Source organism: Numida meleagris, chromosome 10, assembly GCF_002078875.1.
Source record: "Numida meleagris isolate 19003 breed g44 Domestic line chromosome 10, NumMel1.0, whole genome shotgun sequence".
NCBI classification, from domain to species: Eukaryota; Metazoa; Chordata; class Aves; order Galliformes; family Numididae; genus Numida; species Numida meleagris.
This window is the reverse complement of record NC_034418.1, coordinates 17,092,584-17,107,501: the sequence shown is the minus strand read 5'-3', so window position 1 is coordinate 17,107,501 and position 14,918 is coordinate 17,092,584. Positions and strand designations below refer to the sequence as shown.

At 46.4% G+C, this 14,918-nt stretch overlaps 1 protein-coding gene across 1 annotated transcript; it reads left to right on the top strand.

The window, feature by feature from the left end:
- Window positions 1-994, top strand: FOXL1 (forkhead box L1). Its single transcript, XM_021407979.1, has one exon. The coding sequence runs from the start codon at window positions 1-3 to the stop codon at window positions 910-912; it is 912 nt and encodes a 303-aa protein (XP_021263654.1). The 3' UTR covers window positions 913-994.

Sequence of the window (14,918 nt, the reverse complement as noted above, 5' to 3'; positions counted from 1 at the left end):
ATGAGCCACCTCTACAGCCCCCACCTCTCCCCCATGGGCTCTCCGTCCATGCTGTACCTCCCGGCAGCGCTGGGCTTTGCCCCCAGCAGCGCGATCACCCGGCAGGACCCCCCTCAGAAGCCCCCCTACAGCTACATTGCCCTCATCGCCATGGCCATCAAGGAGGCTCCGGAGCAGAAGGTGACCCTCAGCGGTATCTACCAGTTCATCATGGACCGCTTCCCTTTTTACCACGACAACAAGCAGGGCTGGCAGAACAGCATCCGCCACAACCTCTCCCTCAACGATTGCTTCGTCAAAGTGCCCAGGGAGAAGGGTCGGCCGGGGAAGGGCAGCTACTGGACCCTGGATCCGCGCTGCTTGGACATGTTCGAGAACGGCAACTACCGCCGGAGGAAGAGGAAGCCCAAAGCTTCGGGGCCGCCGGAGGTTCGCAGCGGCTCGGCCCCCCCCGACGGCGGCCGCCCCGACGAGCCCAAGCGGGCCAAGGGGAGCGGGACGGGGCAGAACCCGGCGGGGGACTCGGCCGATGAGGGGGTTGCGAGGCCGGCCGCGGGGCGGGGGGGAGGAGATGCTGTCCCCGGGTGTCTGGATCTGGGCGGTGCCGCCGCTCCCCGACCCCCAGACGGCCCGGGGGGGCCTCCCGCCGCCGGCGCTGGGCTCAAGAGGGGCCGGAGCTTCAGCATTGAGAGCATCCTCGCCCAGGGGCTGCGGCAGAACCCCCCCGGGAACACCCCCAGGGCCCGGGAGAGTCCCGTCGGTTCGCTGGTGGCCAGCGGAGGCTTCGGCTCGGCCCTCAACGCCTCCCTCATGCTCGACTCCCAGGTGCACGGGAGGCTCTACCACATCGGCATCCCCTTCCTCTCCTGCTTCCCTTTCCACTTCTCCGAGGCGGTATTTAATTTCCAGTAGTTGCCCCAGTAACGTTGCGTGCCCTCCTCCCCCCCTCCCCCCCCCTTGGAGGGAGAGCCCGGACTCGGACCTCGCCACGCGGGTAGGGACCCCAAAGCGATGCTAAAGGTGACTCAGGATTTCAGGGCATTTTCAAGGCACCTCTCGCTGCGGAGCTCTCTTTAGCCATTGCCTCATCCTCTGCCAGATCGACGGAAAGGTAAAACAGATTTCTCTCACATCACAGAGAGGGGCAGCGGGGGGGGGGCCCATGCTGGCCTCCAAGCCCCTCTAGGTTCGCTCTGCAGCTTTAGCTTTTGCATCCAGCGAGATCTTCAGCTCTGCTTTCTGCCAAATCCTTCCAGTCTCTATTTTTAATTTTTTTTTCTTTTGGAAACCAAACCTGCCCACTTCTCCCTTGGAAAAAAGGCTGAGATTTGTTTTGCTGTTCATATTCACGGCTGCCTGAGATCGGCCCAGTCCTCCAAGCAGGGGAAGCAGACATGGAGTAGGGGCAGACAAAAGAACCCGAGCTCATCCTGCACAGCCCTGCTTGCTTTGACTCAGCACTGCATAGAATTCAAGCTGGTTCCCTGCCCATCACTGTCCTTCTTGAGTATTGCTATAGTGCTTCTGCCTCACTGATGTGACTGTGGAGAGGGGGATGGCTGAGCAAATGTGTTTGGAACATGGAGAAGTGTTTTCCACGTGTTGCTGGGATCAGTTGGTTCTGACCAATAAAGACAGAAGCAGGGCTGCCGAGGCTGGTTTTGGCGTTTTGAAGTGTTAACAACCCTGACAACCACCAGAAAAATACCCCAAAAACCAAAAAACAAAAATCAAATACATCAGCTGTGTTTCTCAAAGTTTTCTTTTTTTTTTTTTCTTTCTTTTCTTAAAGAGGGAAAAACTAAGACTCCTTAGAAGTTAGCAGGAATATTTCTTTCTTTTTTTATTTTCTTTTTTTTCCTTTTTTTTTTTTTTTCCCCCATAATAGAGGCTTTTTGTATATTAATGGATAAATGCCCTTTTGGAAAAAAAAAAATCTATATTCTCAATTTTTCATTATGAAAATATATATCCAATAAAAGTATTTTGTCCAGGACCGTGGCTGCGCGTGGTCAAATCCCGTTGCCTTGTGCAGCAGTGGGCCAAGGAGTGGGGTTGGACCCTGTGCCAGGCTCTGATGCACTGCTGCCATCATCCTGGTGCAAAAATCCTGATGAGGGCATGAAGCACCACGGAGCCAGGAGGTAAAAGGGGAGAGAAGCAAAAAACAGGGGAAATGATCCATTCTGAGATGACGTTTCCCAAAGTGATTCTGTTCTCCTCCTTCCCTCCCCTGCCTCTATCCCATCTCTTCCTGTTACAGAAGCCTCTCCTTAAATTAGGGCCTGGATTGTTGGAAATCTGGGGTCCTCGGGTGAACTGTGATTCAGCTTTCCCAGAGGATGGCTGCCCTGTGCACCTTGTCATTTGCCCTGGGAGCTCAGGAGATACATTCAACATGAAGCAAAAAGCTCTTGGGTGAGGGAGTGCAGAAAACCCCTGTGGAGTTTCCCTCCAAAAAGGATGCTCACACATGGATCCATGGACAGAAGCAGCTATGGGTTTACCAGCACCTCCCATGAAAAAAATAAAAGACAATAAAAAAAGGAGAGGATGAATTTTTATTTGCAAGACAGACTTCAAACAAGATCCCTTCCGTGCTTCCTTTTTCTGGCAATTCATGTTTAATTATCGATGGGGTCTGTTTCTTAAAGCTATGACACTGAATCAGGAGAGTGAAGTATCGCTGCCCACTCGATGCTGGGAAGGTGCTGGGGGATTCTTGCCTCAAACTCCTTGTCTCTGCAGTGCCACTCTTGTGTGATTAGAGATACAGGAGCAAGATAAATAAATGGGAGCTGTGCCATGAGATGTGCAAGGCTTGGGGCTGACACCATGCTGTTTTGGAGGCTGGGTGGTAGCAGCACTACAGCTAGGTTGGTTCTTGCCCAGCACTGACTTGAGATCTTTGGTTGTTCCTCTACCCCAGTGGCTTGCAGGACTTGGTCACGGTTTGGAGGTAGGGAGGTGAATCCTGCCTATGAGGACTGTCTCCTTTAAGCCCCAGAGCTCGTTCCCACAGCAGAGATGCTGTGTGGTGGGTGCCCCAGCCTTGGAGACATCCAAGGTCAGGCTGGATGGGGCTCTGAGCACCTGATGGAGCTGCAGATGTCCCTGTTCCCTGCAGGGGTGTTGGATCAGATGGCCTTAAGGGGTCCCTTCCAGCTCAAACCATCCTACGATCCAGGTGCACACAGGGAACCACCAGCAGCCACTGTGACCATCCAACCAGCTCCACCTCGATGCCCTTCAGTACAAAAAGAAAGAAAAATCTGAAGGAATAAGACTCAGATCGGACTGCATCTTGACTTGTATGCTTTCTTTTTTTCCCCCACAGGTGTGTTTTTTGGAGATTTAATCTTTGCAGCAGGAGTTTGTTTTCTGTGAAGCTTTGCTCTTGGTGACGTATAGTTTGACGTCTGTTTTGTTGGAGTGGTGTAGGAGCTAAGGCCTGGTTTTGTTTTCAGTCAATCAGGAGAGTAAAATTAACAGAATTAACGTCTTCCGGACAAGGGTGACATGAACTCAAATGAACTCAGCACCCCGTAAATACTTCTGAGTGGCAACTTGGAATCAATTGGGATCAGGACATGGGGGTAACTTACAGGGGATGGACACGAAGAGAAAGGCTCACGTTGCCAGCAGGCAGAGTGACTAACCAGTTAAGGCTTCAACACGTCATCTGTTTATATATAGAAGAGCAGAGGCAATGGTATGATAAAAACCACTGCGCTTTGGTGCTGAGATGTAAGGGTGTGTGTGCTTCAACACAGCAGTACCTGTGATTTTTGTGGAGCGAGCATCCTTGGTCGCTGTGCACATCACGCTCGCCTTGATGCTGTGCAGTACAAATTGATGTGTAATACCAATACAGAGGGCTTGACAAGCTGCAAATATTCAGTGTTTTCAATGTCAATGGTCTCACACCTGTTCCATACCCTCCCTCCCTCCCCCCCCCCAAAAAAAAAAAAAAAAACAGCTGCCAAACACGGAGCTGCCACCCAGCATTTAACTCATCCCTGGAATCTTCCCCTCCTGCTTTCCCAGCCTCTCGGGTTTGGCTGCAAACACAAGGCTGAGACACCGTGGAGAACAAGTAGAAAATAGCCCACGATGCAGCACAAACAGCACGCTCCTTGTGTGGGCGATGGATGTGCCTTTCCGTTCCGCTGGGGAGGACTGACCTCTCCCAACCGAGCGAGGTTTTGTGTCACCCATGTTAACTCATTGGAGCACGCGGTGCAGGAGGCTCGCAGCCTCCAAACGTGGGTTTCTTACAGTGGGAACTGACATTTCAACGTAGCAGTCTATTAAGACACATTAGGAAGTTCATTGCTCATAAGCGGGGCTTCCAGTCTGTAAATTCACTGTGTGTCTGCTCTCTTAAGTTGGTCCCATTGCGCATATATATATATATATATAAAATAAATTTAGCAGGTGTATGCATACAGAAACCCTGTTGGGGACCCGTCTCTCAAAGCACACGGCTGCCAGTGGCTGATTTCAAGGTGCCATAACCCAAAGGGACTTGGTAACCATTTCTACTTTTTTTTTCCCCCACCAATCCTATCTCCTTTCATCCTTTCCCAAGGAGAGAAAACCCCTTTTCACACACACAAAGAAACCACAGCCCTCCTGCTAATTGCTCTTAAGTCCACTGTGATGAACCATTGACCCCAGAAACAAGGGGATCTGCTACCTTGGTTCATAGCCCCACACACCCTAAAGCCCAGATCTCCTACAAGATGGGACTTTGGACACTAAACAGATCACATATTTGATTTTCAGTGCAAGACTACGAAGACAAGATCGCAGAATGAGAGAAGTTACAGATGGAAAAGGTCTATGAGGTTATGCAATCCATCAGTCTGGACATTGCATAATTGCTCCCTGCAGTATATTTTTAGTGCTTTATCCAGACAAATCATTAAGTGCTTTAAAATGGGCCGGATTCCTCAAATGCGATGCGTGCTAAATCACAGCTGATTTCACAGTGTCTCATAAGACACCAGAAGAAAGTTTTGTGTGGTCAAGGAGAAGAGAACCGACCCTTCCAAAAATAAATACTGATCTGATTCGATATTCCTTACAGGAATCATTCCCAAATTGGATGAATTAGACCTCTTAAAACCTCATTTTCAGATTACACTGAATAATACCTTATTACTTATTCAGATGTTCGCTTAGTCCTATGTAGAACATAGTTCATGTTCATGTGAGCGCAATTTGTTTTAAGCCAACTTCAAAAGCCGGTTGGGTAAAGCGTAAAGAATGTTTATTTAAAATATAGTTGCTAAATTTAGCATGAGCTTGGTTAGCCTGAATCTTAGCGACATTTTTAGAGAGCACATTGCAAATCAGGAATGCATGGAGAAATAAATAAACTTTCCCACATTTTTGGAAATCGAGTAAGAATTTGCAAGTTATTTCTTGCATGGGTAATTTCCATGGATTGGAAAACGTTATGACTAATGCAAATTTCCTGCTAAAAACAGTTTATAAAACACAACGCTAATAATTTTCATTGTAGTTTATCTTCAAGCAACGCTCCCTCAAGGAGGAAACAACGCTAACAGCAGTCAGCTTTTGTTATTAAAATTACACAGGGAGTTAACGTGATTCACTACTTACTCAAGCTCTTTTCGAAGCACCAACATCTCAGTGGAGCCACAGCTGGCTATGAGCCATCTCAGTCCTCTGCGAAGGAAACCATGTGCTTGAACCAGATCCTGTAATTCATAGAGTAGAATCATAGAATCACTTGAGTTGGAAGGGACCCTTAATGGCCATCTGGTCCAATCCTCCTGTAATGAACAGGGACATCTACTCTGGTCACATCCTGCTTGGGTTTGATGCCAACCTGCCCATGGTGGGTGCTTATGCTCTGCTGGATGCTCACCTGAGCAAGGTGCGTGGGACCAGAAGCACGTTAGTTTACACGAGCTCTTGTTTGCAATCCTGTGACAGCAAAACAGAGCACCTGGAGCTGTCTGATGGCCTAATTTATGTTGCTGTGATTTAATTGAGCTGTATGGGATTTGAAGAAGGAGACAAGGCAGAATAATCGAGAAGCACAGCCTTCAGTCCATTAGACAGAAGACATTTTAAGCTTTTCCTTTCCTTTCTTCCAACATTCCCTTCCTGAGTTTACCTGGGGCAAAGAGGCACTTTTGAGCCATCTTTGAGTTATGTGACATTGCCTTAGGAAAATGAACAAATGTGGGAGATGAGCAGACTTGAGATAGTAAGGAGTTAAATGCTCTTCTTCTGAGGGGTCAGTATCAGAGGGGTGGAGCATTATTTTGTAGAATCATAGAACAGTTTGAGTTGGAAGGGCCCTTTAAAGGCCATCTGGTCCAAATCCCCTGCAATGAATGGGAACATCTACAGCTCCATCAGATTTCCATCCTTCCTCTCCATCTCTCCCCAAAGAATACCTGTTGCTCCTAAGGTGGGAGGAAATAACCGGTGGTGAAATAACAGGGCATCGAAGAAAACCAATCTTTTTTCCCCAAAACAAGGTTTCACCATTTTATCTTTTCCCAGTCTGAACCATCTACATTGTGATTCAAAGTGCCCTAACTCAGCTTTTGTGTTTTGTTTTGACTCAGCATCAAGTCCCATGTGCAGATCCATCCTCACAACTACCTAGCAGCTCCCTCAGCTCTGCAGGTGAAGGCTACAGAGAGGAGGAGCCCTTAATTCTTCATTATCTATCTTCAGCTGCTTACTAAGTTGCTGTTTTCATTACAAAAGCAATATGTAATAATAGTTGTTAAAATAATTGTATTTCTGTTTTTACATCTGTAAAGATTAAGTTAAACAGTATGAAGCCCATTAAACTATTTCATGTCATGCTGCCATAAATTTCCTCCATTCCCATTGCTACTATTATTCCAGAGTAAACTCTGAGATCAAGCTGCTGCCACAGAGAGTTATTTATAGGAGCTCATTCATCAATAAAAACTTCAAAAGAAATCTGTTACTCTTCTATTGGGAAGCCAAAAAAAACTAACATAAAGACAACCCTGTTAGGAAACAAAGCTAAAGAGACCACAAGACATTTAGTTAAGGAAAATCCTGATTTCTAACGAATAACGTGCAAGGAAGGGAAGAAAAACAAAACAAAACAAGGACTGCTGGCAACATGAATCCTTTTAAGTTGCTTCCTTCTCATTGGATGGTGAAAATAAACTGTTAAACAGTTGTATTTGTGCTGGCTCGGCCCCCTTATTAGATTTCATGTGATGGATTTGTGATCTTGCAATGCGTAAGGAGCTCTTCATCTCCTGCAAAATAGGGCTGTCCTTCCACTTATCCCAGCTGCTCAACAGCCATCCATCAGCACAGCAGAAACCTAATGGGCGAGAAGCTGAGTAGGCAGCTGATGACATCTGCCTCCCTAAAGGTGGATACACAGAGCAGTGAGAGGTTAGATTTGGTCATCCTTGTTCTTCCTTATTGAGCCTTGTTCTGCGCATTTAAGCCATGCGGCATTGCCTTCAGCAATAGTGATAGAGGAAGTCATGCAGAATGTATGAGGTTATATGCTTCCCTGTTCCAGTGCTGGTCCTTGCAGAACTGCTCAGGGCTGTTTCAGAACTGTTTGAAGCCACATCAGATTTCAGCATTTTTCATTTCTATCATAGTGTTTTCCCATCGCTGGAAAAGAAATCCTTCTCCATTCTGTCCCTCTTATTCAGAGCTCCATGAGTGAGATCCTGCTGGAGATCTTTGTAGGAACATCGGCTCAGTGATCAGCCAGATCCTCCCGCAGTAACAGCATTGTCAAACACCACAGCACACAGATTGGGTTTCTAATTTGCAGAGATATCTTCAAATTTCTATCTTTACTCATGGAACCCAAAACAAGGTACTTAGCACAGATTTCATCTCAACCAGCATCAGCCATCAGGCCACTCAACACCTGACCAAGGACCATCTCAGTGATCTTGCAGAAGAGAAAAGCCCCCTCAGAAAACATCTTCCAGCCACCACAAGCACAAGATGGAGGATGGGAAGAATCACCCTGTGTTTATATATGGAGGAGCTGGGTGACCAGCTGAGATGAGGTCTGTGCGTTAGAGAATTAAGAGGTGAAATCCATCTGGAGCAGATTGCTTCTTTCAGAACAGCTATCAGCTCGCTTGGCAGACACCTAAACCCCTTTTGCCTAAATGGGGTCTTACCTAAGCTTGTCCAGAAAGCTCCTCTTATTTTTCTTACAAGTCATTCTTGGTTGGGTTGTGTTGCACAGGAGTTAAGATATCACGATTTTCCTTCTTCTGAGGACTTAGCCCAGGGAGTCCCAAGTGGACCACAAGTGACATGAATTAGAAATAGCCCAGCAGTTTCCTTCCCAAACACAAAAAACGAATCATAGAATATCCCGAGTTAGAATGGACCCATAAGAATCATTGGGTCCAACTCCTGGATCCACACAGGACCACCCAAAAATCAGAAATTTGCAAAGACTTGTTATGGGCTCATCAGACTACGGCCCCAGTAAATCTCTTTTCTTATGAAAATCTGAAAGCATTACCTTTGCTTTTTGTCCAACATATGCTTTCCTACAAATTGAATGGAGGTATCCAGTTTTACACTGATATAATTTGTCATTCAATAAGTTGGAGGGCCTTGTCAGTCACGTTGGTGTCCCAGTTATGCCAGTGAGAAAAGTTTTTATATGTTGCTGCAGCTTATATTTGATTTGCTCTAAACCATGTGGACACAATGATTATTAATAAACTTGAAATGTCTCCATATACAAACCAGATTTATTCAGATTTAACTCTACCTACTGTTAAATATAATTGCTTTGTTATGAAAAGGGCAGAGAGGAGCCCTTAATTGTTGTGTCTGGTTTCAGATTAGACTCTACATAAACTCCAAGTAACAATAACAATTGCGGTCCACTTCTTATGGGGTATTTTTCATTGATTTCTCCTAAAGTGCTTTGCAGAGAAGGTCAGTAGAAAGCCCCACTGTAAACATGGGGAAATCTCCTGATTATTTGTTTTGGATAGCTATAGAGGAAATTGCATATGCTTTCACGGAAAAAAAAAAATCCTCTATTATTATTGTTATTATCCTCTATCTTAAAACGGAAAAAAAAAAAAAAAAAAGCCTGGTGACTCTGATCCTACTCTAAATTATCCTAAAGTAAATTCCTGGCAAACCAAATTAAGCCAGATGACTTTGGATTTAATGGGAGCCAATAGCAGCAGGCGAAGTTAAAGCTTAAAACAGGCACCTAGGTGCTCTGCTCTACTTTGCAGCACGATAGATCTCTTGAAACACTTGATTAAACAGGTTTTTTTTTGTGGTTTATTACAGAGATACCTATGCCTTGAGCATCAGTAGGAAACAGCAGGTCAGATGTTAGCAAAACAGAGCTGGACCAAACTGTAGCTGCAGTTTAGATAACATAAAGAAAATAACATTGTTTGGAGTGTGAAGAGCAATCATGTGGTGAAGCATTTGGAAATACCTCTGTGTGATAAGGTTTGTGTCTGAATAGAGAGCCAGAGCGAGACGTGAGCCAGACCTGTGGAGTCCCATGGGCTGACACATGGGCTCCTTTCACATCTATTTATGATTTCCATTGTTGGGGGGAAAAAAAAAAAAAGCAACCAAAAAAACCCACTAAAACCTGAACTAAAGCTGCTGACAGAGCGAAAAAATATAAAAAACGTATTAATTTTAATTGGAGTTGTCTCTTAGAGAACTGGGAGGTGCAGAGTTTGCAGAGCTGCAGGATCCCAGGCAGCGTTGGGAGCAGGGCTCAGGCAAGCATCACTGAGCTCTTGGTGTGCAGTGCTCAGGCTCTGCCTGGGCAGGCACCTAGTAGGGTTGGTTGGATTGTTCACTCAACCTTACTCTATCAAATGCTTTTCTCTAGTCTTTAATCAAGATGGGACTAGCCACCCTCCACCCTGATGGCTCAGAGCTGAAGTTGGCCTTTCCTCAAGTTTCCCAAAGTGTCAAAGTCCAGAAGGAAAAAAGGGATTAATTAATCTGCACTCATTTGCCCTCAGAGAATCATTTCTGCACCAAAACTTGCTTGTCTGTCCAGCTATACTGACGACTAACAGCAACTCCATGCTCTTTTTCATTATTCATTAGGAATTCCATGCTAGGATGTGAGCAGTGAGTCTCCAAAAGAGACATGCTGCTTCCACTCTCACACTCGTAGATTCTTGCTGCTTGCTTTAAAAACAATAATTCCTCCTTCCAGTAATAAAATAAATCAACAGGGAAAAGATAGCTTTCAAGCATCTAAAACCAAAGTTTCTCCTTGAGAGCATTAAGGTACAGAGGAAACATGAAGTACCAACTTTGACACACTTGACAAATACTGAAAGGGAGCTGGGGCTAAAAGGCAACTCCTTGAAGATTTTGGATCATTAAGAAACTACACGAATGGGTTGAAATCCCTGAAAGAAAACTTATCCCACACTTACTTTGTTGGGTCGGTGCCAAGGTTCCGCATTTGCCTCCCAGACTCTCTCCCAGTAACGATATCTAAGGGAAAATCCATCCCCACTTATTTCCTAAGGTTGAGAAGGACCTGTGAGCTGATGAACGGGGGATTTCCGTGCGTGCATTTGCGTGTGTGCGCGGCACTTATAGCAGCATTTGTCATCCCATAAATCCCAGCTCATGTTGCCTCAGTGAGGGTAAGACCAGCAGCTCGTTGTTGGCCCTAAGGATGGCTGTGGGGAGCCGGGCTGGGCTGCACAGACCCGTTCCAATACTAATGTAGCATAACATTGATTAAAAAGTGCAGGGATGCAAAAGGGAGGTCACAGTTGCATAGGGACCTGTACAAAACTCTCCAATGGTATGCAATTTATATGGCAAAGTTTGTAGCTTCTGAAGGTGCCCTCTGCTCTTAGGGCATTTGGGCTGTTCAAACTGGAGAAGGCCCCGGGGAGACCTCATAGTGGCCTTTCAGTACCTAAAAGGGGACTAAATTTGCCCAAAGATGTGATGGATGTCCATCTCTGAAGATACTCAAGGTCAGGATGGACAGGACTTGGAGCACCTGATGGAGCTGTAGGTGTCTCTGTTCATTGCAGGGGATTTGATTATATGGCCTTTAGGGGTCCCTTCCAACTCAGTGATTCCATGATTCTATGACACGTGCTTGCCCTGGCACTGAAGGTGAAGTCACCAAACATTGTCCCCATGCCAACAATCAAATCGTTTGGGTCCATGTGCTTGGATATCCTGGGTGGCCCAAGAGCAGCCTGGCTCTTCTTCATCCAGCTTCAGTACCACAGCAGGCAGAGGAGCTGGGCCCCAAGAGAACATCCAGGAGGTGACCTTCTGCACCGCAGAAACGTCACATGAGTCCTACCAAGACCACACGTCTTCCTGCACATCCCCTTGCACAAAGGCTCCAGTGTCCCAGCAGTCCAATGACAATTAGGTGACTCAGCTCCTCCGACACGGAGGTACGGCCCTGGAGGGGAGGACCACACTCAGGGAAAGGGCACGGGGAGGTTATTTGGGAAGCGGGGTGGAGGTGGTTTGGTGTGGGCACTCCACGGGGAGGTCCATGTGGAGGGCGGTGGGGCTGAGCTTTCCCATGGCACTCGCAAGTCATCACAGGGGATATGGCTGTGTCGGTCCTGACGTCCAGGCTTTAAAATTCATTTCCAATTAGTTTACTAGAAATAGTCTCCGCAGCCCCAGATATGAAATATTCCAGGCTGGCGAGCTAACATCTTGTGCTCGCTGCAATCTGCAAGCTCCGAATTTCACAGCTGCGGTGAGACAGTATTTAAAATCTCAGAGACAGAAATGGCCCTCTGTAAAGCAGAAATTATAAGTTTTGGCCCCGTCTCTAACCTTTGGAGAGTTGCCCAGCTTCTGACAGTCTATGATGATGTCTCTGTGGAGGAAATCCTACACTGAAGGAAAGCACGTTGCTTTCTCCCAAAGTTATATTCTTTCTTTCATTCGGCCACCAGAAAGGACACTCTGTTATCTTGACAGATCCTAAATATTCCCTCCTAATTTTAACCGAGGCAGATACAGGGATAAAAATTAAGGATTTTTTTCAGGAGCCTTATTTATGGCTGAGGATATAAGGGATTTGGATGGAAATAACAATTAAACTCCAGAAAAAATTCACACCACAGGTCACAGCAATCCCAACTTTTCCCCTTATGAACTCAAGCCGAGGAGGTTTTCTTCCCCTTTGCGATTTAGGCTTTGCTAAACTTCTCTGAAAATAGTTCATATATCACAGAGAAGAATTTCCATGGGGAGCGTAAATGCATCTGTGGAAAGAAGGGAAAATTTTTCCTTGTCTCTGGGAATGGATGAGAAAGAAAGACAGTTGACGCCAAATATTAATGATGAGTGGAGGAATCCATCCAAAGAAACGATCTATGGAGAATACTAAAACTATCCTAAAGTCACAGACATATAAAAACCTAGTACGGAACAATGACTTTTCCACTAATACAGGCTTAGATTCAAGAAAATATTTAAGCACATGCTTAAGTCAGTCCCTGTTCAAGACAGCCCTTAAGTGAATTGTTCAGCTTTATTGATGTGTTTTTCAGCTCTGTGGATATCAGTTGGAGTTAAGCATGCCTGGAATTAGGTCCATGCTTAAGAACTGTCTGGCAGGGAGATGTTTTCTTCTGTTGGGACCATGTAACAGTTTTCATTTTATTTGCCCCAGGAAAAGATTTTATTAAATCCAAAGTGGAGGGGAAAACATTGAGGACACTCAGAGCTTGCAGATTTTGATTAGTAGAGAAGGAAGCAAGTTAAATCTAAAGGAAATAGAAAACACTTTTTTCAAATATTGGTTGATTCAAACACTGATATACATTAATAGATCTGTTATGTACATAGATATACTTGGACACGTGGATACATCCTCACTTACATCCTGGTGGTGATGGCAGATGATGGAGGGATGTCCTTGTGCCCCTTTGTCCACCCTGGTGATGGGGAAGAAGCAGTCAGCAAATGTGGGAGGTGTTCCTGGCTCTGTCAGGGTTCATAGGAAGACAGCTCTTATGTTAGCTCTTCACTGCTTTGTTGTGCATGAGATCTTGCTGCTGATGGGCTGGGGCGAGGTGTCAGCCACAAAGACTCATTTCTGCATGCTGTAACGTGGTGCAAGAATTACAAAGCAAAACACACAAGCCTTCCTCAAACAGTTGGATTTGACATAGCTGGGTGAATGGTTTAATTGGGTTATTAACACATCTCTATGCTGACATCAACAGCATTAAGCGCTGTGTAAACAGATCGGGGCCAAGTGCTCTGCCAAAGTGCTGGAGGCAGGGTGGGGACTCTAAAGCAGTACAGAGGACTATCTTACAGAATCACTAAGGCTGGAAAAGACCTCTCAGATCTCCAAGTCCAACCCCAGTCCACCCTCACCATGTCCACTGATGCCACACCTCCATGGTTCTGGGACACCTCCAGGGACGGTGACACCCCCACCGCCCTGGGCAGCCTGTACCAATGTTGACCACTCTTTCTGAGAATAATTTATTTCCTAGTATCCATTCTGAACCTCCCCCGGCCCAACATACAGCCATTACTTCTCTGGATGATCTTGGATGTCTTTTCTAACCTTGGTGATTCAATGACTGTATGATTCTCTGATTCTTGCCTTATAGTTCTCCCTAGTTTCATCCCTAGGAGGTTAGACTGGCTCTGTAATGATCACTGCACTGCCTGCTCCTGTATCATGAGGGTTATCTCTGCTGGGGCTTCTCATGGCAGAAGCAAAGAGCTCTCTGTCTGGGTGGGGATTCTGGGCTGCTTTGTGCCCACATGCCCAGCATTGTCCCATGGTCCCATTCCCTCAGCGTGTTTGCCATCAGCCAGCAGAAATGCTTGGGAGAACTGCCTCTGTCCCTCTGTGTGGGGATGAGGCCATCACCCTACAAACCCACACCCCATGTCCCGAGGGATTGGAGGGGAGTGTGTGTGGGGGGAGGATCAGCGAGACACTTCAAAGCATTGCGTAATTGCACTTTCACTCAACTCACCCGGCGTTGTTTGCTTAATTTTGAAAGAAATGTCATCCAGCCTCCAGGGACAGGCGAAAGGATCCCTCTCTTGGCGACAGGAGGTAACACAGAGTCCGCACTGAGCTGGCTGGGTCCCGGCTGATCTGCTGCCTGCAAGAGTAAGGGCAGATAAATCAGCTACGGATCCGGCCCCTTTGGTCCTTTGGATCTTTGGTTTTCGGGCTCTGGAGCTCCCGCCAGCAGCCCAAGGGGTGGTGACCACCTCTCCTCCTCCCTGCCTTCATGCAACAGGACATAAAATGCTATAAATGCTTTGCTTCCAGGAAAACAGCTCACCAGAGGGGAAATCAGAGGTGGGCAATGAATTCCCCCAGCTGCTATCTGATGGCATACCAGCAGTGTCTGCGTTGGAAGATTTACTTCCCAGTGTAGCTGTAAGCTCGCTCTGCACAGATAAGCTCTCCCAGGGGCAGAGCACGCTGGTGCAGTCATAAACTTTTATGTGAACACACCTCAGCATTCATGCATAGCACAGCTCACATCATGGGATCCCCAGTTTTGCTCTCGGATGTGGCGGGATTCACATTTTTGCCACGGGAAACAAATTATCCACTTCTGGAGAAGTTCTCGGTCTGTTCTTCAAAAAGGTGCAGATCGTTCTGAGAATGGTGTTGGGGGGAAAGCTTTTATTTTCACACAGCTCTCAGAGAGGAAAAAAATATATGGATTGTCAAAGCCAGTTCTCCCCAAGCACAGTCACTTGCTTTCATTTGATCTTTTTCCTAAACAAATCAACCCTATCTTAAACTTTCCCTGTTTTTTCCCACTCTTCAACACGATGGGAAGGCTCTGACAGCAAGACATCATCCCCTGACTTCCTTCCATTTCTGATAGGGCAGCTGCTAA